The sequence below is a fragment of the Callospermophilus lateralis genome, chromosome 11 (genome assembly GCF_048772815.1).
Source record: "Callospermophilus lateralis isolate mCalLat2 chromosome 11, mCalLat2.hap1, whole genome shotgun sequence".
Taxonomy (NCBI): domain Eukaryota; kingdom Metazoa; phylum Chordata; class Mammalia; order Rodentia; family Sciuridae; genus Callospermophilus; species Callospermophilus lateralis.
This window is the reverse complement of record NC_135315.1, coordinates 10,804,003-10,830,804: the sequence shown is the minus strand read 5'-3', so window position 1 is coordinate 10,830,804 and position 26,802 is coordinate 10,804,003. Positions and strand designations below refer to the sequence as shown.

General features: G+C 32.6%; 1 protein-coding gene across 5 annotated transcripts in view; it reads right to left on the bottom strand.

The window, feature by feature from the left end:
- Nucleotides 1–2,117: 2,117 nt before the first annotated feature.
- Nucleotides 2,118–26,802, bottom strand: part of Abca5 (ATP binding cassette subfamily A member 5) — a 72,716-nt gene continuing 48,031 nt past the window's right edge. For 4 of the 5 annotated variants that reach the window (XM_076869265.2, XM_076869267.2, XM_076869266.2 and 1 more), the window contains 19 exons: nt 26,210–26,337; nt 25,660–25,797; nt 20,858–20,971; nt 16,967–17,137; nt 15,892–16,005; nt 15,383–15,517; nt 14,611–14,685; nt 13,804–13,895; nt 12,277–12,403; nt 11,834–11,951; nt 11,641–11,732; nt 10,534–10,709; nt 10,055–10,130; nt 9,842–9,936; nt 8,663–8,782; nt 4,825–4,974; nt 4,332–4,411; nt 3,027–3,082; nt 2,118–2,417 (listed from right to left, as the gene is read on the bottom strand). In XM_076869265.2, the coding sequence (XP_076725380.1) occupies nt 2,310–2,417; nt 3,027–3,082; nt 4,332–4,411; nt 4,825–4,974; nt 8,663–8,782; nt 9,842–9,936; nt 10,055–10,130; nt 10,534–10,709; nt 11,641–11,732; nt 11,834–11,951; nt 12,277–12,403; nt 13,804–13,895; nt 14,611–14,685; nt 15,383–15,517; nt 15,892–16,005; nt 16,967–17,137; nt 20,858–20,971; nt 25,660–25,797; nt 26,210–26,337 (2,165 nt within the window). In that variant the 3' untranslated portion in view covers nt 2,118–2,309. Of the gene's footprint in view, nt 2,418–3,026; nt 3,083–4,331; nt 4,412–4,824; nt 4,975–8,662; nt 8,783–9,841; nt 9,937–10,054; nt 10,131–10,533; nt 10,710–11,640; nt 11,733–11,833; nt 11,952–12,276; nt 12,404–13,803; nt 13,896–14,610; nt 14,686–15,382; nt 15,518–15,891; nt 16,006–16,966; nt 17,138–20,857; nt 20,972–25,659; nt 25,798–26,209; nt 26,338–26,802 lie in introns of those variants that run through there. The other variant, XR_013092635.2, reaches the window with a different exon arrangement.

The window sequence follows — 26,802 nt, the reverse complement described above, 5'->3', positions numbered from 1 at the left end:
TCGGGAGCAGTTTTTCATATACAGTAATAGTAAATGAACACAATAGAGAAGACTATGGTTAGCATAATATCAATTTTCATTTGCCAAGAAAAAAATTTTACTTTGCATTGATTGCAGGGTCACAAGCATAAAGTTAAAGTGACCAACTCTGTGAAAAAGTAGTTAATGTTCTGTTAGTCATGCTCTATTTTAAAATAACACTTTTTTTTTAAGGTAGTCAGGTTATTAAACCAAAACTACCTTTTCCACTGACTGCCTCAGAAAATGATATGTAATTTTGTTTCTTATATTGAATGTAAAAGTTCAACACTACACATAGTTACAAAATCACATCCCATAAGAAAGGCCTCTGAGTACTTACATGAGTATTAAATAATAGAAAGTTTCTCTTTAAATTTATGGCACCATTTAGCAATGACTTGCTTAGAAAATGCAACATGCTATTTTATCTACAAATGTAAAGATTTTCTTTCAAATGTATCTTGATCGTATGCATTGTGTAGTCATTAGCCAGATATAAAAGTGAGATTCTCAGGTAAATAATCCAAAACTATAGTTTGGTAGCAGGAGGCAACCTACTACCAACTAAATCTTACAAGAACAACTTAGCTGTGGGTTATAAAATCTAAGCAGAAGCTTGTAAGATGGCTCAGTTAGATTAGTTAGAGGATCTCTGAGATAGCTGGTCAAATAGATATTTGTAGGATTATGTACAGCAACTGCCAAAGCAATAGAAGAAAGTATCAATCATGTACCTTATACTAAAAAAGGAACACTATTTTAAATCAGTTGCTAGAGCCTAAAATTACAGACGTCTTATTACATAAAAGAGCTAAAAGTTCACCAACTCTTACCTACATTAAAGAATTAATAATACTTCATTATAGGATTTGGCTATTTAAAGTAAATCAGTACCAAATCTTTCTGTTGTTTTCTTTAAGTCTCTGTAATGCATTAATCACACTCCAAATATATTTGTTTTGCAAAGCTCATATTTTCACACATGTAGTTGGAATCTAATGCCAACTACTAGTATTTAAACTATTTTATATCTATAATATCTATAGTCCATATGTTATATAAGTATGGGTTATATAAGTATTTCTAAGATCATATTACCCTTACTTCAACTGTGTCATAGAGTAAATTTCTGGTTCTTACTGAAAGAATTATGTACACTCAACTTCTAATCCTTAATTTAACCCCTAAAGGAGTTTATTTATATTCCACCATGTTTCAAACTGATTTTGAGTTACTACATACATCTATACATTGTTCTACTTAAAACTCTGTAAAGAGAGAGAGGTTCAAAACATAGTTTACCAATAGAAATGGTTATCCAACAAATAAGAATACCCAAGAATAAAATTAGGGACGAGGGATGTATCAATGATAGCATTTGCCTAGTATATGTGAGGCCCTAGGTTCAATCCCTAGCACTACAAAATAACAACAAATGTGCTTTTTGCAAGAAAGACAATAAAAAATTATATCTTCCATTAGATGTTGGGAAGAAGGTATGGGTTAATTCTTTCACCTCTAGGGGTGTCTGTCATTCTAGCCATAGAGTTTAAAAAAAACAAAAAGCAGATTATTATAATTAGACTCTAGCCATAGTCATCCTTTAATTATAAATAAAACATCTTTGAAAGAGCAAATAATAATAATAATAATAATAATAATTTAAATACCAACTTTTTTCTATTACCTGTGTCTAAAATTGCCAGTTGAAATAAAGTCTCCTTTCCTTTTTTATGATTGATGACTGCCACCTAGTGGATAGACACCACTTCCCTCCATTTCTACAGTGAGGCTTTCTAGGGTTTACCCAAGCTTTTATGGATACCAACCTCCACTGAAAGCTTCTTTTAGAAACTGAAAAGGAGAAGCAAGAAGCTTTCACATTGCCTTATATATATATATTAGTTTTATATTCATTTTTTTAAATTTAGAATGGGACATTACATAGCTATGTAATTAGATGGTATGACCTTTAAAAATAAACACAGCTAGTCAAAATAGTTATTCTATCACTATTTCTTTAGAATCTCTTCTTGCAAGTGAGAAATATAACATACAAACTACAGTTCAAAATTCTTCAGATACAAACATGCAAGTTGACTTAATTACATATTAATTTTATTTAAAATAAAGCAAAACAACAACCACAGCATTTCAATTAAGGAGCGCAGGAAAATCCCAATGCCTTCACATTTCTCTAGTTGCCATTCAAATAATAAAGTTTTATTGGCAGAGTTAGATGAAGTGAAGAACAAATAAGTTCAGCAAACAGACTGAGCAATACAGATTCAAAATACTACTCTGTCTTCCTGTGTTCTTTCCCACCAAAGTGTGCTGTTTAAAGTTCCACAGCTATTATCTTCTTCCTCTTGTTCTTTGGTGAGTTCTACAAAAACCTGAATGAAACGAAATAAATGAATGAAGTACCACACAGCTCCAAGACCTTTTAACAAAATGAGAAATGATATAAGGCCACATCTAATTATATTAATCAGTATCGAAAGAGACTTATTGATATTAATACTATTTAAACAAAATAAGTTATCTCCATTAATTACATGCAAAGATGAATGCTTGTTCAAAGGATTAATAAACTGTTGATTAATATGTTAAGTAGCACTGTCATAAAAATAATTATAAATATTTAAATAATTTAAGATATTTTAATATGAAACACCTTTCTTTACCAAACAGAAAAAAATTGAGCTATTCAAAATAAGCAAATGGAAATTAGCTTGATTTAACCATTCCATGTTATATACATGTATCAAAATATCACACTGTTCCCCAAAAAGGTATACAAATATGATGTGCAAATTAAAATTTTGAAAAAATTGAAAACAATAAGCAAATAATTATAAAGTTCCTTATAACTATACAAAGTTTAAGATTATTCTACAATGATTTTATAATATCACAGTATCTCTTTCTTCAATCTAAACCTCAATAATTGCTATTAGATACTTTGTACTTTAAATTTTTTTTTTAAATTAACTTTAAAGTACCTGTTCCAATGTTGCTTGAGAAAAGCTATATTCCTCAATGGCAAAAGTCTGTTTAGCTATTAAAATATAAAAATAGGATTTTAATTATCAGTATTTTAAAAGGATAAAATGGCAATCACTAGTAAGATAGCTAACAATCTATTTTAAAAACTCATGTAAACAACTCATTTAAAATTGAAGATGCCAAAATCTGTTTCTTTCCTTTCAGTCTTCCTTTCTCTTCAGATGCCAATTCCTCTACAACCTTAAGAACTTAATGTTTATTTCTTGTCTTATTTCACCTTTTCTAATCTCCTCCTTCCCTCCTGTATCCCCTTCCTTCGTCTTTATTCCTTTCTTGTAATATCTGCTATCTCCCTTTCCCCAACTCCACTGTAACCTGTTCTTTGCTTCTGGGACTAGATTCTGAATATTAAGAATTTTTTTTTTTTGTACCAAGGATTAAGCTCAGGGGCATTTAAAAACTGAGCCATGTCCCCAGTCCTTTTTAAAAATATTTTATTTTGAGACAGGGTCTCACTGAGTTGTTTAGGGCCTCACTAAGTTGCTGAGCATGGCTTTGAATTCGAAATCCTCCTGCTTCAGCCACCCAAGCTGTTGGGATTATAGGCATGTGCCACCACGCCTGGCTCCAGAAGATATTCTATATTTATTTCAGATGCTTTTGCAATCTAATACAATGCCATGTCTGCTATCATATTGGATTCTTTAATTCTTCCTAAGTAGTTCAGGTTACTTTTTTAACCTCTCTTAACTGCCACCAGCACATATTTTTGTACTTTCACTTATTTTTTAAATGCACAAATTCAATACCAAGTACCTCCAAAGGAAAAAAAAAGTTTAAAAATATACTTTTGTTTGTTTGTTTGTTTTGTTTTCTAAGAATCCAGATTCTTTCAATAACCTTCTTTAAAACTTAGAAGAATGCCCACCCTCTTGCACCATGAATTCTCCTGTCATTTGCTGCTACCACTAGAGTAGGAAGTAAGGATTCAAGAAATACAATGCTGCTGGATGCTGGACAAAACCACTGAGAGATAAGCTAGCTGATCATTTATACAGATGTGATATACTAAACTATGCTGTTTGGTGTCCACTGACAATTCTAAAATTTTACATTGTGATAGTTGTTCTACAAAATCCCTAAAGCATTTATATTTATCTATATCTTACATTACATGAATAAAAGATTATGTTCTTATTTGCCATAGTTTCAACAATAAGTTGCCTCCAGTTCTGAACATTTTAAATAAAATTCTTTCATAATTTGAGAACTACCTTACAAAATTTTAGAATACTACTTACCTTCTTCCAGCTTAGAAAAAGATTGTGAAAGAGACTGAACATCTTCCTTGGGAATTTTATAAGCCAGAATAGAAGAAAAACTGAAAACAAAGATAAAACGCAGAAAAATTTAAAAATTACTACAACTATGCTCTAATGCTCAAGTTTAAACATTTTTTATATTCAGAATTAAACTCTAATAAGTTTATTTGAAATTTATTTGGATAAAAATTTTTTGAAATGATAAAAGAACTCCATCCATAGTAAAATAATTATTATTACTACCAAGTAAGAACTTTAAAAATTTTAAGTACTATTAAATATTGAAAGACATTACACTGAACAGACATAAAATTCCATCAGATTTTATTAGCCCAGTATTGGTGATAATACAGAAGTATTAATGTGAGATACAGATATAATCAATGACTAAAGATTTTTTTGCTAATCCTTAATATAATCTTTTATGATTATTGCACTATAATAAAATATAACTAAGTTAAAAATATTTTACCTTTCCTGGCGGCTTGCATTTGGAAAAATATACTGAATTTCTCTGTGAAGGCGGTCTATTTCTAGATTTTCTATCCAGTCCTTTAATTTAATTTCCAAAAAGTAGCCTTTTCCAAATTTACTCTTTAAATGTTGTACTGTTCCAATACATCTAAAGTAATTTTTAAAAGAAAGAACAGGGGAAAAAATGGCTTGACAATTTCAAAGAATGATTGCTCACTTAAATCTTTATACTTTTTTTTTTTTTTGAATAAAATTACGCTGGAGTACTTTTACATTTACAGGAAATGAAAATGGCAAAGATGCAAATGGCTTTCCAGTTCTCCCAGCACCATTTGTTGAAGATGCTATCCTTTCTCCACTGCATGCTTTTATCACCTTTGTCTAATATAAGGTAGTTGTAATTTTGTGGATTGATTTCTGTGTCCTCTATTCTGTACCATTGGTCTACCCACCTATTTTGGTACCAGTACTATGCTGTTTTTGTTACTATTGCTCTGTAGTATAGTTTAAAATCTGGTATTGCTATACCACCTGATTCACTCTTCCTGCTTAGGATTGCTTTTGCTATTCTGGGTCTCCTATTTTTCCAATGAATTTCATGATTGCCTTTTCTATTTCTTCGAGAAATACCATTTGGGATTTTGATTGGCATTGCATTAAACCTGTAGAGTACTTTTGGTAATATCACCATTTTAATGATGTTGGTTCGGCCTATCCATGAACAAGGTATATCTTTCCATCTTCTAAGGTCTTCTTCTATTTCTCTCTTTAGGGTTCTGTAGTTTTCATTGTATAGGTCCTTCACCTCTTTTGTTAGGTTGATTGCCAAGTACTTCATTTTTTTGAGGATATTGTGAATAGGGTGGTTGTCTTCATTTCCATTTCAGTGGATTTGTCACTGATATATAGGAATGCCTTTGATTTATGCGTGTTGATTTTATATCCTGCCACTTTGATGAATTCATTTACTAGCTCTATAAGTTTCTGTGTAGAACCTTTTGGGTCTGCTAGGTATAGGATTATGTCATACGCAAACAGTGCTAATTTAAGTTCCTCTTTTCCTATCTTTATGCCTTTAATTTCTTTCGTCTAATTGCTCCGACCAGTATTTCAAGAACTATGTTGAATAGAAGTGGTGAGAGAGGGCATCCCTGTCTTGTTCCAGATTTTAGAGGGAATGCCTTCAATTTTTCACCGTTTAAAATGATGTTTGCCTGAAGCTTAGCATAGATAGCTTTTACAATGTTGAGATAAGTTACTGTTATCCCTAATTTTTCTAGTTTTTTGAACATAAAGGGATGCTGTACTTTGTCAAATGCTTTTTCTGCACAAAAGTTAACTCAAAATGGATTAAGGAGCTAGGAATCAAACAAGAAACTCTGTGTCTAATTGAAGAAAAAGTTGGCTCTAATCTCCACCTCATGGGGGCGGGCCCCAAATTCCTTAATAGGACACCTGTAGCTCAAGAGTTAAAATCAAGAATCAACAAATGGGACTTACTCAAACTAAAGAGTTTTTTCTCAGCAAGAGAAACAATAAGAGAGGTAAATAGGAAGCCTATATCCTGGGAACAAATTTTTACCCCTCACACCTCAGATAGAGCCCTAATCTCCAGAGTATACAAAGAACTCAAAAAATTGAACAATAAGAAAACAAACAACCCAATCAACAAATGGGCCAAGGATTTGAACAGACACTTCTCAGAGGAGGATATACAATCAATCAGCAAATACATGAAAAAATGCTCACTATTGCTAGCAATCAGAGAAATGCAAATTAAAACCACCCTAAGGTACCATCTCATCCCAGTAAGAAAGGCAGCAATTATGAAGTCAAACAACAACCAGTGCTGGTGAGGATGTAGGGAAAAGGGTACACTGGTGCATTGCTGGTTGTTACTGCAAACTGGTGCGAACAATTTGGAAATCAGTATGGAGATTCCTCAGAAAGTTGGGAATGGAACCACCATTCGACCCAGCTATTCCCCTTCTTGGACTATTCCCAAAAGACCTAAAAAGAGCATACTACAGGGATTCAGCGTCATCAATGTTCATAGCAGCACAATTCACAATAGCTAGATTGTGGAACCAACCTAGATGCCCTTCAACAGATGAATGGATTAAAAAAATGTGGCATATTTACACAATATTACTCAGCAATAAAAAACAACAAAATCATGGCATTTGCAGGGAAATGGATGGCATTAGAGCAGATTATGCTAAGTGAAGTTAGCCAATCCCTAAACAAATGCCGAATGTCTTCTTTGATATAAGGGGGGTGACTCAAAACAGAGCAGGGAGGAAGAGCATGAGAAGAAGGTTACTATCTAACAGGGACAAGAGGTGGGAGGGAATGGGAGAGAGAGGGGGAATTACACGGAAAAGGGAAGGACACCCACATTGTTATACAAAAATACATATAAGAGGATGTGAGGCAAAGGGGAGGAAAAAAATAAATATAAAAATAAGAGAGAGTGAGAGAAATGAGTTATGGTAGTTGGGGTAGAGGGAGGGGAGGGGAGGAAAGAGGAGGGAAGGGGAGGAGAAGGGAGGGAAGGGGAGGGGAGGGGAGGGGGAATAGGAAGGGGATAGGAAGGGCAGCAGAATACAGCAGACACTTGTTTGGCAGTATGTATAAACGTGGCTGTATAATCAACGTGATTCTGCAATCTGTACACGGGGGAATAATAAGAATTCATACCCCATTTGAAACAAATGTATGATATATGATGTGTCAAGATCAATGTAATGTTTTGAGCAACCAATAAATTTCTGATGCTTAAAAAAAATAAATAAAAATAAAAATAAAAAAAGAAAATGGCAAAGATGATAAATACAGCATCCCCTTATCCTTTATCCAGTTTCAGCTCCCCTGATATTTTCATGTTATTTCCCATGGTACATTTGTCAAAATCAAGAAATCATATTATTACACTAGCATAAAAACTGAACTCCAGATTTCATTTGGATTTTTACCAGTTTTCCACTCCTGTCTGTTTTATTTATGGGATTCTGTTCCACAATGCACTAAACTGTCATGTCTCCTTAATCTCTAATGGTCAGTGGCAATTTCTTATTCTTACCTTCTTTTTCATGATTTAGATGGTTTTGACAAGTACTAGTTAGATGTTTTTTGTTAGCATGTCCTTCAGTTTGAATTGCCTGATAATTTTCTCATGATTAGATTAGAATGTGGCATTTGGGACATAATAGCACACTATTGAAGTGCCCTTCACATCACATCACATCACATCAGGGGGTATGTGATATCTACACAATATTGCTTTAGTTAAGGTATATGTCAAGTTTCTTAACTGTAAAGTTACTATTTTTCCCTTTCCACATTTTATTTTTTAGAAGAGACTAGCTAAATCCAGCCTAAACTTGGGTATGAGATAGGGGAATATTAAGCTCCCCTTTTGCAAGGGGTTAATATCTACATATATTGTTTGGAATCATTCCAAAAGTAAAATTTTCTTCTCTACCCACAGTTACTTATTTAATTATTTATTTAAGCATTGACTCATTTATTTTATACTGTGTTATAATACAATATAATGCCTAACAATTTGTTAAAATAACAAATATCGTAACCTGAAAATAACATTTGAAGCTACTGAATAATTAAGCCAATTCCAAATGCAAGTAGCTAGTCATATCTGAAGGAAGATAACATTTCCAACTAATTCTATAGAAAACTGATTCAAAATTTCAAACAAAGAAACATTTTTTTAACATTTAAACTAATGTATCTGACTATATGTTTTTGAAAGAATGACTTTCAAAACCCACCACCCAACTCTCCTTTCCCGAAAGGCCTACTGTGTAAACATGTACCTTAACTGCCCAGACACCATAATAGCCACTCGGTCACAGACAGCTTCTGCCTCCTCCATGTAATGAGTGGTCAGAATTGCAGCCCGCTTTTTGTTTTTAAATGCAGTTCGAATTGCTCGCCTGTTAAATAAAATACAAAGAGGAATATCTTTTAATGAAAATAATGGGTATTTTAATTTAACTATTTGGTTACTTTGGTTAATTAAAACTTACTGAATATCAATTGCTATCGCTATTATTTTCTGCCCAACTATGATGTATTTGAATTTATTTTCTCTTCATTTTGAAAGCTAATCAGATGAAGAGAAATTTCATGATTTCAAATGTTCATGTGGGATAAAAGTTTAAAAAACAATTAATTATAAAGATTGATGGGGCTGGGGATGTGGCTCAAGCGGTAGCGCGCTCGCCTGGCAAGCGTGCAGCCCGGGTTCGATCCTCAGCTCCACATACAAAGATGTTGTGTCCGCCGAAAACTAAAAAAAAAATAAATATTAAAAAACTCTCTCTCTCTCTCTCTCTCTCCTCTCTCTCTCTCTTTAAAAATAAATAAATAAAATAAAGATATTGTGTCCATCTGCAACTAAAAAATAAAATAAATTTAAAAAAAAAATTAAAAAAAAAGATTGATGCTTTTTCATGTTTTAAGAAAAGTAACCATAAAATCCAACTTATATTTTATCAATATGGAAATCAAGGTTCAGAGAATTATTCAACTAATTAGTACTTTAAATGACCAGGCAGAGTTACAACATAAGTTTAAGACAATCGATTATCGGAGTGATAATGTTACATGATTAGGAAAAACCTTTCTACAAACTATTCAAATAGCAGAATAGTTTATTTTAATAATTACTCATATGCTTATTTCCATTCTGGAACATATATATTATATATAGTACATATGTCATATATAACATATATAAAATACATATGCTATATATACTCTATTTATATATAATATAGTATACTTCACAAAAAATTAGATAAAATTTTAAAAGAATAAGGTGATCTCTGGAAATCTAAATATTTAGCTATTTTATTATTTACATAGGATTTTAAATCAAGATATACACATAACTACTATTATAACTAAAAGTTACAGTAAAATAAACTGCTTTTTTTCTTCCAGCATCAGGCAGTACAGTGTGTCTCAAGAGTTGTTTGAGTGGTACTCACCACATATGCTGTTTGGCTTTAGGATCCATACCTGTGGATGGTTCATCTAGCAGAGTAATCAGAGGATTCCCCAGCATACTTAGAGCAAAACATAACTAGATGAAAGGAAAAAAAGAGGAGATAGACTGTTAAGGCTTTACTGTGAGGAATTTTATCAAGACAGCCATGAGCATTAAACTATCAATAGATATATCTATTGCTTCATCCAAGTACCTTTCGCTTGATTCCCGCAGGTAGTTTCTTTATAGTTTTTTGAAGATGTTCTTTTAAATCAAGGGCATTTGTTATTCTGAAAAGTGAACAACATCAAATGAGTGTACCAAGATATGAATAAATAAATGTAAATTGTCTGTGATCAGACATTGCTTTCTCTAAAACAGTTAACTCAGTTGGAGCTTAGTATAATTATGTAAGAACAAAAATCTTCAACTTATATCATTTTAAACAAATTAATATCTTGATAAAATGATTCACTTTAAATGAAAATGTTTCATGACATTCAGAGGTACATTCATTCTATTAGGAAAAGAGCCTTTTATTTTCATAGCTAACACAATTTTGTAAAGAAAACATGAACAAGTATTTATCATTTTCTGTGAAAACAATGATTCACAGAAATGCTTGTTAAGGAATTTTTAAAATGTAAAATATAAATCTCCCCAAGTAACAAAAGAAACCTAAGGACATTTTACCGATTTATTATTTCTTTCATGTCACTTGCACTCATTCCTTTCACAGCTCCATAAATTTCAAAATGTTCTTGTAATGTAATATCTGGCCACAGTGGGTTTATCTGAGGACAGTAACCCAAATACTTAACGGAGTCATCATCTTCAGTTGTGTCTGAAGTATAATCTCCTAGAAATACCTACAGAAATACAAACCAATCATTAGGAAGTATTTTTCAGTCAGTATCTATTGTGAGGGAAGTAAGTTGATTATTTCAAATCCCTTCCTATGACCAAAATAATATAAGGTTAGAATTTTATTGCTTTTTTTAATCTTAATTTTGTTTATTTATTTTTATGTTGTGTTGAGGATCAAATCCAATTTTATTGCTTTTTGATGATGGAAGGACATACATACCTAACCAAGATGAAGGTTAGTGACGAGGACAGAAAGGTGATTACAGTGAATAGCCAGGTAGGAAAGTAAGGCACAATTTTAACTAGAATAACCAGGGGGCTGCATCAGAAGGTAATATTTGAGCTAAAGTGAATTCAGCTGTTCGAATTTGTGGGAGATAAGGTATAGCCAACACAGGAACAGCTCTGGTAAAAACCCAAAGAAAAGAGTATACCTGGGGACTAGGGTTGTGGCTCAGTGGTAAAGTGCTTGCCTAGCACTCATGAGGCATTGGGTTCAATCCTCAGCATCACATAAAAATAAATAAAATAAAGGTATATTTTAAAAGAGTGTACCTGGTTTTTTCCAGGAAAGCAATGAATTACTTACTGGAGCTGGTGTGAAGTCAGCAAGTGGGGAAGAAACAGGAAATAGGAGCAGGAGAGTATTGTGAAGTTTCTACCAAGTGGTGAGTGACTTGCTAACAATCAAAGACTAATCAATGGCAGAGCCAAGACTAGCTCCCTATCTCCTGAAATTAATAAAACTATCTTCCATTAAGTAGATAAATCACTCATGCATGTAAAAATCATAAAAGTAGAAATACTATATATGCATATCTGCATCTATGTATGAAAATGTTCACCAATTTCATCAAAATCCCAATTTGTCATTAATTATCTTAATTAAAAATAAAAATCCTACTTGACAAATTCCACACCATTGATACATACCTGGCCTGAAGTTGGTTCAATATCACCAACCAGAATATTAATAATTGTACTTTTTCCTGCACCATTTGGACCCAACAATCCCAAGATCTCTCCTACAGGAATTGAAAGAAAAATAATCATCATATTCAAATGAAATGAAATGGAAATTACTCTTCTGGAAAAGATATTTATACAAAAGTAATTTAATACCAACCTTTTTTCACAGAAAAAGAAACATATTTAGCTGCCACTTTCTTTACTTTTCTTGAATGAAGAAAATCTTTCTTGTCATCATATTCTTTATATAAATTGCTGACCATAATGGCTGGTTTCTATATAACAAAAACAGGATTCAAAAAACGAGTTATAAAACAGATATGTGTCATTTCATTTCATGACAGGCTGCACTATCCCTTATGCCTATATTATAAGAATAAATTGCTAATAAGTATGCATTATGAGTAGTATTCAAGTAAACTTCCACTCATGACTGAAATCATGGCTTATTCAAAAGTTAGTTGACAAAAATACTTTTTCCATGAAAAACTTTTTTCAGACTGATACATATTCAAAGAAAATTATTTTTCAGATTAAATTTTATGCATTGGTAACTTACATTTCACATTAAATATGACTTAGGCATAAAGTCTAAATTACCTCCTCACAACACTGGCAACTCATCAGCTCTTTGACCTTTAGTCTCTCAGCCTTGACATCTTCATCTTCATCTTCATTGATTGGTGGTTCTGGAAACTTCCTAGTTTTGAACTTTATTGAAAGGGTCCTAAGAATATAAATATAGTAAATTTTCAAATAATTAAGATACTAAGAAATTTTGGCAGTACATTGAGAAAAGATTTTTTTTAAAGAACACTAACATGAAATCTCAGATTATTTCTGAAAGCTGGAATTACAAGTATACTTAAAAAAATTTTTTTAAATATTTTAAAAAATAAATTTAAAAAATAAAAGCATATTTTTCATCAATGGCTGGCATTTAAATAATATTATCTACATCAATTCATTTATCTTTTCAACATTATTATTTATGACTAGTATCTGTCAGGTATTCTCCACAAGGAGATAAAAAAACATGAACCATTCCCTCAAAGAACTTAGAACTTAGGTATAAAGTGAAATCATCCAGAAAGAGGAGATAAAGGCTGAAGTCAGAACCCACAGAAACATCACTCTTGTGGGTAGACAGAGGAAGTACTTACAAAGGAAATTCTGAACAGGAAGAGAAGAGGCAAAAAGATGATACCAACGTGGAAAACAGAAAAATATGAGGCAGGGGGAGTCAACAATATTAAATAAGACAAATAAGTTAGGCTGACCAGACAAGACAATAATAAAACCATTAGTTGCCTTACTGGAAATTAAAAAAATATAAATCAGTGAAGAGGTAAGGGAGAAAATCAGATTGTAAGAAGTTAAGGAGTGAATGGGAGGTCAATACCTGAAGATGAAAGATTTCTGGCTATGAGAGAAAAAATTCAGAAGTAACCCTCCAAACATTATGCTAAGTGTAAAACTGTATACTCAATACTAATTTATTATCTAAATCCTAACAATTTAATAAAGGTGCTTTCTGGTAAGTCAGAATTTTCCAACATTAAAATAGAGTGCCCACTATGGTGAAAAGTAAATAAATATGAAAGTTAATACATTTAATGTACTTAAGAAAATCATTGGTCTTTTTTGGCTTAAGTTTTTCAAAATTCATTTCATTATTTCTTTTCTTAAAAATGTTTTAAAATGTACTATATAAATATTTAAAATACTTGGCATGCAGTAAGCACAATGGGAAGAACATATGCATCAATTCTAAATGTATATATTAATGTTAATTTTGCAAAAATAAGTATAGAAAATTAAAAAAAAGAAAAATACGCTGAGTGAAAGAAGCCAGACCAAAATAGACTAAATATTATATAATTCCTGTTATATAAAAAGTTTGCAACAGGCACACCTCACAGAGACAGAAAGTAGCTTAGTGATTACCTAGGGCTAGAGGCATGAGAGGACGGACAGGAAAGCATTTGTTAATCCCTCAATGGGCCTAAAGATTGTTTTGGGAGTACTAATACTGGAACTGTTTCAAAATTATGTAAATGGTGATGGCTGCATAATTCCATAAACTTAGTAGAAATGTTAAAAACTTAAATACAAAAATTAACTGACCTGAAAAAGGGATCCTTTCTTATTGATCTCCCTCCATGCTTTTTTTCATAGTACTGTAAGAGGAAAATCCATAGTACACACTGCAGATAAGGCTAAAAGAAGAACATGAACAGCTCAGGATTGAATCTGATGAAGTCATTCTTTCTTTTTTCCTTTGCCAACAGAACCAAGACCACATGCATCAGGTTCCTTAACAACACCAACCCCAGAAAAAAGAAAAAAAAAAGCCCAGGCTCAGTGACACATGCCTGTAATCCCAGTGGCTTGAGTGTCTTGGCAGGAGGGTCACAAGGTACTAAGCAATTCAGTGAGACTGTGTCTCTAAATATAAAAGTAGGACTGGGGATGTGGCTCAGTGGTCGAGTACCCCTGAGTTTTATCTCCAGAACGCCCCACATTTGGCTTCCTGTGCACCTTGTTTATGCAACAGGATAAAAACTAAACATAGTTAATTTACAGAGATGGAAATTACATAATACTGAGAAAATGGATTTCTAAAATTCGGGTTTTATGCTGGGCACAGTAGCATATGCCTATAACCCAATATGCCCATAAACCAGCAGCTCTGGAGGTTAAGACAGGAGGAACGCCAAGTTTAGGGCCAGCCTCAGCAACTTAGCAACTTAGTGAGACCCTGTATCAAAATAGAAACCAAAAAGGGCTGGGGATGTAGCTCAGTGGTAAAGTGCCCCTGGGTTAAAATCTCTAGTACACAACAAAACAAAAAAAAAAACAGTTAAAACCAGACAACCACACCATTGTTAGGGTAACAAGCTGACACACAGAAACACTTTTGTTATTTCTTACCATTATAACAGCCACTAAAAGCCTGTCCCATGGATTGTCAGTATTTTCATTTTTTTGTAAATTCTTCCAAGAAACCTAAGACAAAAAAATTTTTAAATGTATATTCTGCACATGTAATATTTGAATTAAAATTAAAAAAACATTTTGTTCATCAAATCTTTATTCTCTACAAATAAGTTAGCTTTTCATATTCATAGGCTATGCTCTATACTTAAACTCTTCCTTGACCCCAAATATTTCTGAGAGTAGATATAAATTAAACATATTAAACTTAAAAGAGGGTAGTAGTGTATAGAATCAACAGCAATTCTAAGTCAATAATTCATAATATTTTTTCTAATAAATGGAAAATTCTTTCAATTATTTAGACTTAATAAAACTAATGTGTTTTTGGAAATTAACACTTCATTTTCTCTCATCCCTTTCTAGTATAATATGCTATTTAATCCTTGAAAAACTCTTAAAAACAAATACTGATTGAAACCACATCTTACTTCAAATTATGTACATTATTTTGAGCATCAAAGAACATGTAATGGGCACAGTCTTTCTCCTCTGACAATTTATATTTAGACATGCTTAAAGATTTCATACTTCATTTCAAATTGCTGCATTAATAACTTAATCAAATAGTAGCAGTAAATTTGATGTATCCTGCTATTTTCAGTACAAAAGCTAAGATTCCAAAGATTAGGCAATATATATTTATAGAATTAAAATATTAAAATATTTTAATTAAAATTTTATTAAAATATCTAACAGACTTACTTACCTTTATGAAAGATATCAGGCAACCTAGAAGCGGATAGATTGGAACAGCTATGCAAAAGGTATAATGAAAAATAGCTGTAACTGTGTATCCCATAAAGAAAGTTATTTCAGTGATTGCAATACAAGCCAATGCTGTCTGAAGGAAAAAAAAATGAGAAAATAAGTGACAAGGTATTTAAATCTTTCATATAACTTACTTATAGATGGGTGCCTTAGTACATTAACTATGTTTTCAAACCTCTAATAAATCATGGAGCCACGGGTGACACTTAGCCAGAAAGCATCAATATGCTGATACCAGTTGTTTGCAGCTGGTATGTTTGCCATACTAGTTGTTAAGTGCTTTTAATATCATCCTTTCATGGAATGGATTATATGGAAGATAAATACACAGGCAAAAAGATGCATCCAGTTCTCTATCTAAATTCTGACGTGATTTTTTTTAGTATGATCATGAAAGAATTTATGACTTTTAAATAAGCTGTTACAAAAAATATAAATGTGACTTACCACTGAATAGATAAATGACCAAAATTCTTTGGTATTTATAATTTTCTTATAAGTGAAAGAAGCAACATAGGTAAACAGAATAACTGATGGAACATAACCAATGAGGCAAAACACCTGCAAATCAGAAATGTTTATGTTTATGTAAAACTATGAATAGCCAGTACTACATACAATGTAAAATACCACAATCATGTAAAATATTAATAATTATTCTTTAAATTTTATTCAACAAATCATTCCCAAACTGAAAGTGTATGATTTAAATGAAGAGTTATTATTCATAATTTCTACTAAATCAATAAAAACATGCTTTTAATTTATTGCTAACACTATCCTGAACAATCACTTAAACAGAACACAACTTGTAGTTTTTTATACCAAGTAAAGTGTTGTGTCTTATTTTATTAGAGGGACTAAATATAGCTGTTTACAACTTTATTTCACTCAATCAACTATTAGCTACTATTTAATATTGCATTTAATAAATTAACATGTTTTAAGAAAAGCATTATTTTATTTGGCAGACTTATATATAAGGCCACAATGGTCTCTGGTTAAAAAAAAAAAAAAAATCTTTACTTTTCACCTCAGTGTTTCCTCTTTTTTCTAATAAAAACCATTTAATGAAAAGGTCTATTATCAAGTCATTTACATATGAACATGAATGGGAATTAAGAGTTTTTCTTTGTATTTTAAGCCATGTTATAAATTATGGAAAAAAAGAGCTTTCTCCTTGTGAAATTATGATCTGGCATAAGAAAAAACAAGAAAGACACTTTACAGAAGGAATACATTTAAATATTCCAGATTACACAAAGTATGTGGTCTGTGTAAAAATCCACCTTGATCTTAAAAAATTATTTTAAAATGGTGATAAGTTATTGTTTTTAAAAATCACTTGTAGTAATACAAACTGAATTAATTAAATGTATCATATACAATAATTAAACACTGGTTCCGTTTTCTTTTTTAACAAACTAATTTCCACATTACTCAATGCGGTCATGTATATAATTAATTTTTTTAAATAACATTTTATCTATAGGTAGCATGAGAACAACTGATGTTAACTTACCACAGCAAGGAACTTTACAGCATAAAAATATAATTCATAATGAAATGCGAATAAACTTCCTAGCATCAAAAAAAGAATAACAAAAAATAAGGGAATATCAACAATAGCTTGTCCAATCCAATAGGCAGATGGCAAAAGCCCTGAAAGTTTAAGTTGAGTATAAGCTTTGATCTAAAAAGGAGAAAAAAAGAAAGTTTTATTGTAATTTCATTTTACAAACAAAAACTAGTAAATTATTATAGAACTCCTAAATTTATATCAAGAGAAAAACTCCATATTCCAGGCCTACAGGTAAGTACTCCTGACATTAAATACTGAGTCCATTTAGCCCTTAATGTGGCTCACTATTTGTGAAATGTAATAACTTCAATGAGATTTTTAAGAATCAGAATAAACCAAAGCAAAAGAGGTTATGTCGTGGGAGTTATGGCTGTGCAAACAATGAGGAGCCAAAGTACTTACTTCTGAAAATTTGTGGAAATGAATGGAAATCTGTGTAAACAGAAAAAGGAGTCTCATTTTTTAAAACTGATCTTTAATAAAAACACTAACAAACTGCCAAATACCCTCTGGATTTGAACAGAGCTTCAGATTAAATGTTTAACTTAGTACACAGAAAATTTGAGACTCTTACATTAAGATGGTGTAGTATATAACTGTAAGGTGCTATTATAATACATGTAAATAGCATTTTCATGCATGAGAATAGTTTTCCTCTCATGCTCTCATTACTTAAATTTTTTTAGATTTTTTACAAATTCAAATACCTAATAATCTTATTCATTTCTATCATCTATAAAAATTTCTATTCTTAATAATTAATATATTATATGAACAGGCCAACGAGTAAGACAAAGGATCCAAGAAATATAAAAATCAGTTAAAGAGGAAAAGGAGATATAACAGCTCAGTGGTAGAGTGCTTGCTTAGCATTTTTGATGCCATGGGTTCAATCCTCAGAACAAAGAAGAAGAAAAGGGGGAAAATGGACAAATGCTATGTTCAATAAATTAGAAGCAAATTAAAGTATAGGAGTAAATTAAAATATAAATACAAAAAGAGTCAAATACAGTCATTTTGTACGATTCTAACTTTAGTCATTCATTATTTTTGGTTGGAATATAAAAAGGTATATCCACTTTTGAAAATAATTGGTAATTTCTAGTGAAATTAAACATCAGAATACAATCTTTGGGGCATTTATCCTAGAGAAATGAAAATATGTTCATTCGAAAACCTGCATGTAAATGTTCACAGCAACTTTATTGATAGGAGTGAAAACTGTTATCATTTCAGATGTGGAATACTAAACAATTATGAAGGCATGGACTATTGATGCACACACATTTTGGTGAACTTCAAAAAGCAATGGGGAGTTATGCTGAATGAAATAAGCCATTTGAAAAAGAAAACATACTGTGATTCCATTTATACATTCTTGAAATATCAAAATTATAAACATGGGGAACAGACAAATGATTTGACAGAAGCCACAGGGGGAATGCAGGGAAGTGGTATGTGACTAGAAAAGAGCAATAGAAGTAATCTCTGTATTTTGACTTGAACAATGTCAATACTTGTAAAATTTTACTATGGTTTTTTTAGGATGCTACCACTGAGATAAAATGAATAAAGAGTATACAGGATCTCAGTGTATCATTTCTTACAAGTGAAAATAAATCTATAATTACTAAAAAATTAAAAGTTTAATATTAAGTTGAGTTGGGTACATTGGTTCATGCCTATAATTCCAGCTATTCAGGAGGCTGAGGCAGGAGGATCCTAAATTCCAGGCCAGCCTGGGCAATTTAGTAAGACTCTGTCTCAAAATAAAATAAAAAGGCATGGGGATATGGTTCAGTGGTAGAGCACTTGCCCAGCATGTGCAAGGTCCTACCTTCAATCTCCAGAACAAAATTTAAGAACAAAAAAACCCCACAAAGTCAAAGGTCAAATGTTCTCTTTCATAAGTGAAACTATAAAGAAAAAAAGAAATAATAAAAGGGGAATCTCATAAAACAGAAGGAAGAACATTTCAGTAGAAGTAGGGAACCAAGGGGGGGGGGCAAGAGGGAAGAACTGGGGAATAAATCTGACCAAATTATGCCATGTGCATGTATTAATATATTACAATGCATTCCAATCTGATATCTAACCAAATGTACCAATTAAATAAATAAGAGATGGAAGACCAATAGGGATGAGGAAGGAAATCAAAGGCAGAGAGAAAAGGAGAAAAGACGGAAGGAAAAGAGATGGTACTGGATTTAAAATGGAGAAAACTATGTTATATGCATTTAAAAATATGTCAAAATGAACCCCACACAATAGTGGTATTATTATAACTACAATGCACTAAAAATAAAATGTTTTTTTTTAAAGAGAGAGTGAGAGAGGGAGGGAGAGAGAGAGAGAAGTTTTTAATATTTATTTTTTAGTTATTGGTGGACACAACATCTTTGTTTGTATGTGGTGCTGAGGATCGAACCCGGGCCGCACGCATGCCAGGCGAGCGCGCTACCGCTTGAGCCACATCCCCAGCCCCAAAATAAAATGTTTTAAGAAATGCAACTGTCTGGTAAATTTTAGAAGGGTTGTACATTTTATCTTTGTTAACTTTTCTATATTTTCTAGGGAGGGGGAGCATGGGAGGAATAGAGGAATTCTAGATAGGGCAGAGGGGTGGGAGGGAAAGGGAGGAGGCAAAGGATTAGCAAGGATGGTGGAATGTGATATCTATCACATCATTATCCAAAGTACATATATGAAGACACGAGTTGATGTCAACATACTTTATATACAATGAGAAATATGAAAAATCATATTGCATATGTGTAATAAGAATTGTAATGCATTCTGCTGTCATTTATTTTTTTAAAAATCAATAAAAAATTTAAAAAAATAATAAAGATATATATCATAATATAAAACTTGAATATTGGGACTGGGGTTGTGGCTCAGTGGTAGAGCACTTGCCTGGCATGTGTAAGGCCCTGGGTTTGATCCTCAGCACTGCATATTAATTAATTAATTCAAAGATCCATTTACAACTAAAAAATATTTTTAAAAACTTGAATATTATTTTTTAAATTGCCTAAAGAATCATGTTATATTTATACTAAACAAATTTACTTTCAATAAAATTTCTATTAAAATTTATTAGACTATATTTTTATTAAATTTTTAAAGATGAGTCTAAACTCATTAGTCATCATAGTCTGTAAACTAATAAACTTGTTTCAAAATTAAGATCATCTATCGAGAGAATAAAAATTTTTATCAGAGAATTAAGATACAATTTCAACACAGAGGAGCTGAGAAATTCAAACAGCCAAAAAAACTACAAAAGATAGGTAGTTGCCTGGTGGACAAAAGAAAAAGGTGAAGAAGAAAGTGAAGAATTCCAAAGAACTTGTGTATACTTAGCAGTTTTTCCGGGCCCCAGTTATGACAATCAATTTCACCATTTTTTTTTTCATTTAACAAGAATGAAATGCCTGTGTATTCAACACACTCTACTAAAGGTAAAGAGAGGAAGGGTGGTGTTCCAGTTAGGATCGTGAAGATCACAGTCACTTTTCACATTCACAATGTAAATGAGCTGAATCAACCTGAGCAACTTACATGAACACTCCCCTTTGATTTACCGATTTGTAAAGTAGAAAAATAAAACTTAGCTCAAAACATTATAAAGATTAGAGGACGCAATTTTGAAAGCACAAAGCAAGTACTTAAGTAACAACTATTATCACAATTATTATAATAATAAATTTATTTATTCTTTACTTCTGAAATAATTCTATATAAGATTTGCAACCATACAAATAGGTTAGTTTTGGACAATTCTTATTGGAATACCATACCTGTAATTTTTTAAAAACTGAGTCGTACCTTATGATTCTCTGAATTTTCCATAGCAAAATAAGGTGGCATCGCAGTAACAATGATTCCAAGCAAAGCAGCTTGGAAATACAGCTCAATTTTAAAAACTATGTCAGTAATTTCCTGAAAGACATCCACAGAATAAGAAATGGAACTCAGTATCACTTTATACCACCTTAGTACATTCTAAAAGAGTATCACAGAATATCAAAACCTCTGAGGGAACACATTTGGATATCTATCCCAGGCTTAGTCTCTATGAGAGATTGGGTAGTAGGTTTATTAACAGTTGTTAGACTAGTACTAACCCTGATACTAATTCATTAAATAGCTATATGACACTGCAAAAATCATTGTACACTATTTTTTTTAACCTACAGCACAGAATAATCCAGCATACAAATTAACTTTCACCATGTAATAAAATAATAAGTCTGAAAATAAATTGGCATGTCCACCAGTGGTCCTATGCAATGATAAGAAATATATAAGGATGATCGATGATCTTTGGTACTCTTCATTGGTTGGTTGGAATATATGCTAACTGGGATCTTAGGTGCTCCTTTTCCCTTTGGAAAAACTTATCTAAACTCAGCTTTCTATAGAACTAGGAACTTCTCCAAAGCAAGGGAGATTTTAACTTCTACTGATCCCAATGTCCAAGTAGAGTTAACTAACTTTTCCAGACAGTTCAGTAAATAAAGTGCAGATCACACAGGACCAAAGGTGCTATGTTAGCCTCCATCCCCAACAAGGTCACTTTCCTATCCACGTTGTTTAAGAACATACTCTCATGAGGCAGAGAAGGCACCTTGCACTAGTGCAGGACCCACACTGTGTCTGGCAGATACTGAGGCCCTGGCACCTACTCCCTTGGATGATGTGGAAACATCAAGGCTTATTGATCCAAGCCTTCTGAATTTTACCATGTAGCAGTAAAGCTATTTTTTAAATTCATGCCATGTGACACTGCAGAATTTGCCTCAAACTCATATATGTGACAGTGAAAGGGCTGGACAGAATCTACAAACATGTGAACTAAGTAGTTCTACAAGAAGTGGAAATTAATGATTCTATAGTTGGATTCAATCACACAAAACCTGATTAAAGAAGAATTTAGAACATAAGTAAGACATCTATGAAGAGTAACCTTTAAAAAATCCCATGTCTTTCTCTCTGGTTTCAAAAATGGCTATGAGACCATGTTTGATGAAAAAAGTGCAAGATCTTTGGAATAGTTCTAGATATATATATATATATATATATATATATATATATATATATATATATATGCAGTAATATCATAAAAACATGTATGATTATTTCAAAATTTTGAATTGTGATTACTTCTATGGAGGAGAGAAGGAAATGAGACTGGGGAGAGATAACATGGAATCTTAATTGTGTATTCAAAGTTGAATTAATTAAAAACAAGCATGATAAGGTATTAACATTTGAAACATTTTGGGTGCAGATATATATGGCTATTCTTTTTTTGTAGGTTTGAAATATTTCACAAATAAAAAAAAAACCCACAGGTGAGATTCATTAAGTTTGGTGAATTCTATATCATGTATGTGCTGGTGACTTACAAATATTTACTTTCGATTCAGAAATCTCTCTAGATTCAGATATTCAAAATGCTTACTAAAACTTTCTCAGGAAAATGCCACAAGAACAACCAATTTAGTAGGTTAAAACTGAAATGTTTTTCCATCTCAACAAAACATTTAAAAATCACTCTTCATCCTGTATTCTCCAAATCAGTGAATACTAGTACCAAGTACCACATTACTGAAAACTGTAAAATCCAAGACTCTCCTTCTCCTCACTTCACAAATGCAACAATAAGCAACAGTGTAAGAAAGTTAGGCCACTTGTTTTTAACATACATCTAGCACTAGAATCTAGAATCTGATGTCTTTACCTTTCTTCTTCTAAACCCCAAACTCTCCATAGAATCCCTTTTCACTGCAGTGTCAGTGATCATCTAAAAATGAAAATTTGATATTTGTCTACATGTCTAAATATAACAAGAAGAGTAGGCACTGGCATATGCCTATAATCTCTGCAACTGAGGAGGCTGAGGCAGGAAGACCCTAAGTTCAAGGGAAGCATCAGCAATTTAGCAAGACCCTCAGCAACTTAGTGAGCTCTTGCCTCAAAATAAAAAATAAGAAGGGCTGGGGATGTGGCTCAATGGTAAAGCACCCCTGGGTTCAATACCTGGTACAAAAAAAAAAAAAAAGAAGAAGAGTACCAAATTAATCTTCAGTATGATTTCCAATTTAAGATATCGAAAGGTTATAGCAAATTAAAAGAAGTTTGGGGTATGAATTACCTAGCCATGATCATCTACATAAGTGAATGTGTTATTTCAAGTAAAAAAACTCCGACTTCACAAAGAAACCGGAATTGTCATATTTAAAAATGTGTCTTCATCCACAATCCATGTTTTCCTTCCCTTTTGTCACAATGTAAGAGGTGCTTTGCCTCTGTCTACTCTCGCCATCTTAGATCTAATTTTTCTCTATCCCAAATTCTATTCTCATCAGGATACAAATGAACACAAAAGAAATGGAGGAGAAGAGAAGGAAGAAAGAAACAAAGGGAAAGAGTTCCCTGATCCTTCACCAACTGCTTGCTGCTCCACACCCCTGCTCTGCCTCTCTCAACCCTTCACAGGTAAACTCGAAAGCTGTCTCCCCTTGATCATCCTACTTCACATCTTAATCCTCTATAATTTGGATAACATTCCAACCTTTCACTGCTTTAACCAAGGCCATCAATGATTTCCTTGTTGATAAAGTCACAGATACTTGTTCTTGCCTTGTACCTACCTCATCTGCTATCAATCTTGATGAATAGCCCTGGCACTACCAGCACCCATTTCCAAGTAAAAAGTATGGCTGTCATCCTCATTTGTGATAGCTAAATAACCATCAATTCCTGACTTATTTTTCTTTTTGGTAGCACTGGGGATTGCACCCAGGGGCTCACAAATATTAGGCAAGCACTCCATCACCAAGCTACATGCCCTGTCCTTATTCATTTGTTTTGAGACTGAGTTTTGCTAAGCTGCCCAGGCTGACCTTGAACTTGGTGATCATTCCTCCTCAGCCTCATAAGTAGATGAAATTACAAACATGCCTGGGTTAAGTCCTAACATTTTCACTTTCTGATCTATTCACATCTCACATAACCAGTATTAGTACCTTAATTCAAAGTACCATAATATCTCACTCAAATTGCTTCCAAAGCCCACTAAATGGTGGGCTCTCACTAGTCTTGACCTTCTACAACATTCCCCGTAATATAGCTCAGGCAGTTTTTTAAAGCATTACTCTCTTAAATAATTAATCTTCTTTGTTTAAAGACCTTTTAGTAGCTTCTACAACCTATGTCAGATTGGAGTATAAATTTCTTAAGACAACACTCAAGGCCCTTCTTATCCTGGGACCTGCTAAGTCCTTGTTTCATGCCTTATCATTCTTTGTCCCTAAACTGATGTCCCTTAGGACACACAATATATTTCTTGTGTACTTTTGCTTTCACACTTCTGGGTTTTTGAACTTCCTATTACCTCTGTCTAGAATACTATTCCCACTTTAGTTTTCAGGTACCAGTTGCTCTTCAAATCTTCCCTGATTGCTTCACCACCTAATCCCTATCCTATAATCACAATGGTTTGTGCTTAATATTCTTCCCATAAATGATACCAAAAACTCTGTCATTAACTGTGATATTGTAAAATGTTTGTTCTCTTCCCCCAGTTCCTGAGGCAGAGCTTCTAAAACCCTTATAGACAGGAGCACTATGAGAATATTCTGTTTTAATATTTAATTTTCATCCCAGTTCCTGACATAAAGCTCTTAAATCCTTTGGAATTTTCTGTGTGATAAGAGAATCTTTTATTCTAATAAGGCAGCCTTGGTGAGTTCCTGATAAACCTCAGGATTGAAGCTGATTGCCAGGGCATGGACCATGTGATTACAGGGTTGGAATTTTCAGCCCTACTCCTTATATTTAGGCAGGCAAGAGAGGTTGAAAGTTGACTTGATCACTAGTGGCCAGTGATTTGACTGACAAGGCCTAAGTAATGAAGCTGCCATAGAAATTCAAAAGTAAAGCATCCAATGGCTTGCAAGTTGATGAATATATCCATGTGCCAAGAGGGTGGTATACCCCAACTCTATGGGAACTGTGTATCTCTTGACACAATATCTTAATATCTAAATTCCAAATAAATAATATTTTTAGGTAACCTTAATTTTTCTTCTATAATTAATGTAAAATATAATTATGCTTTATAAAAATATCAGTACCAGCAGGGCACAGTGACGCACACCTGTAATCCCAGCACTCGGGAGACTGAGACAGAAGGATCTTGAGTTCAAAGCCAGCCTCAGCAAAAAGCAAGGTGCTAAGCAACTCAGTGAGACCCTGTCTCTAAATAAAATACAAAATAGGGCTGGGGATGTGGCTGAGTTCAATCCCTGGTACTACTCCCCCTACCCCCCCCAAAAAAAAACACAAAACAAACAAATATCTACACACACACACACACACATACACATACACATATCCATGTATATCAGTAGCAAAATAATTTCCTTAATCCTCAAGCAAACTAATCCTGGGACTCTCAAATCTTGATTTAAACCTTCCCCTACTTGAGTTTTAAAACTAGGAGATAGCACAGGATAAATTTCTACAAATTTTTGTCTACTATAATTGTTTGGTTTTTAATTTATATTTTATACACACAAACAATACACTTAAGAAATTTTATCTATATATGTGTTGCTTACTTGAAAGAATGGGGTACTCCAGATCTGGATGGTTTCAGTCACATTTAAATGATAAAGATAGTAGTTACTAATGATATTCATCAATACAGGTAGAGAATAAACCATAGTACTGTTGAAAACAGCTGTAAAAACATAGTCCTATAATTTAAACAAAAAGTTATTGCATACTTTATATAAGTGGATAAATTATTGCTATGTGTCAAGCTTTTCTCACAAAGTAACCTAATTCTAATTAACTATATAGAATGGATGCTTTAATAAATCATAGAAATAATACTCCATGATAGATGCAGATAATACAGCTGTGAATACAGCTAGGAATGGGCAGATATTTTGATATTTTAAATAAAAATAAAATTCCTTATTCCTTTTCATGTTGATCAGTCGTCACAGCATAAAATATATCATAAACAAACAGCCAGTTATTTCTAAAAGTACATTCTAATTTCCAACTAATGAAGTCAATTTAACAAATAACTAATTTTAGAACTAATTTAATTTAATCCTTTATAACTTTTAAATGGGTAACGTTCACATGCATTAATCTTACCTTTTCTGAATACACCACATTTAAAGCTGCACTATGAGGAGCAGCAGAAACATAGTCACTGTCATTAAACATCGTCACCATTATGTTCCGGTAGGCAAAAAAGTTAGTAAGATCACTGATATCTGAGTCTGGTATTAGAAAACAAATAATAAGGAATCAGTTTAAAGAAGAAACAGCCACAGACTTTTAATAACATTGGAAACATCCCTGTCTTTTTAGAGAACTTTTTATCTCTATCAGCTAAGACATGATTAAGAACAGTAACTCTGGAGCCAGTTACTTGGATTCAAAACCCAATTGTACCACTTGCACTATTCTTAAAACAATTTACCGAATGCTCTGGACCTCAATTTCCTCTTTTGTAAAGTAAGGATAAAAAGCATATCAAACCCTCACATCCTGTGGTCACAGGAATTAAAGGACTGAAAATAAGCATAGAGCTTAGAACAGAACCTGGCACTTAGTAACTGCAAATTTAACCTATAGCTGCTGCTACAATTATTAAAAATAACAATGAAAAGCTACCTGGAATGCTCATATGAAATATGGTTAAACAGTAAAAATGACAATCTATTTGACAATTATAGGCAACA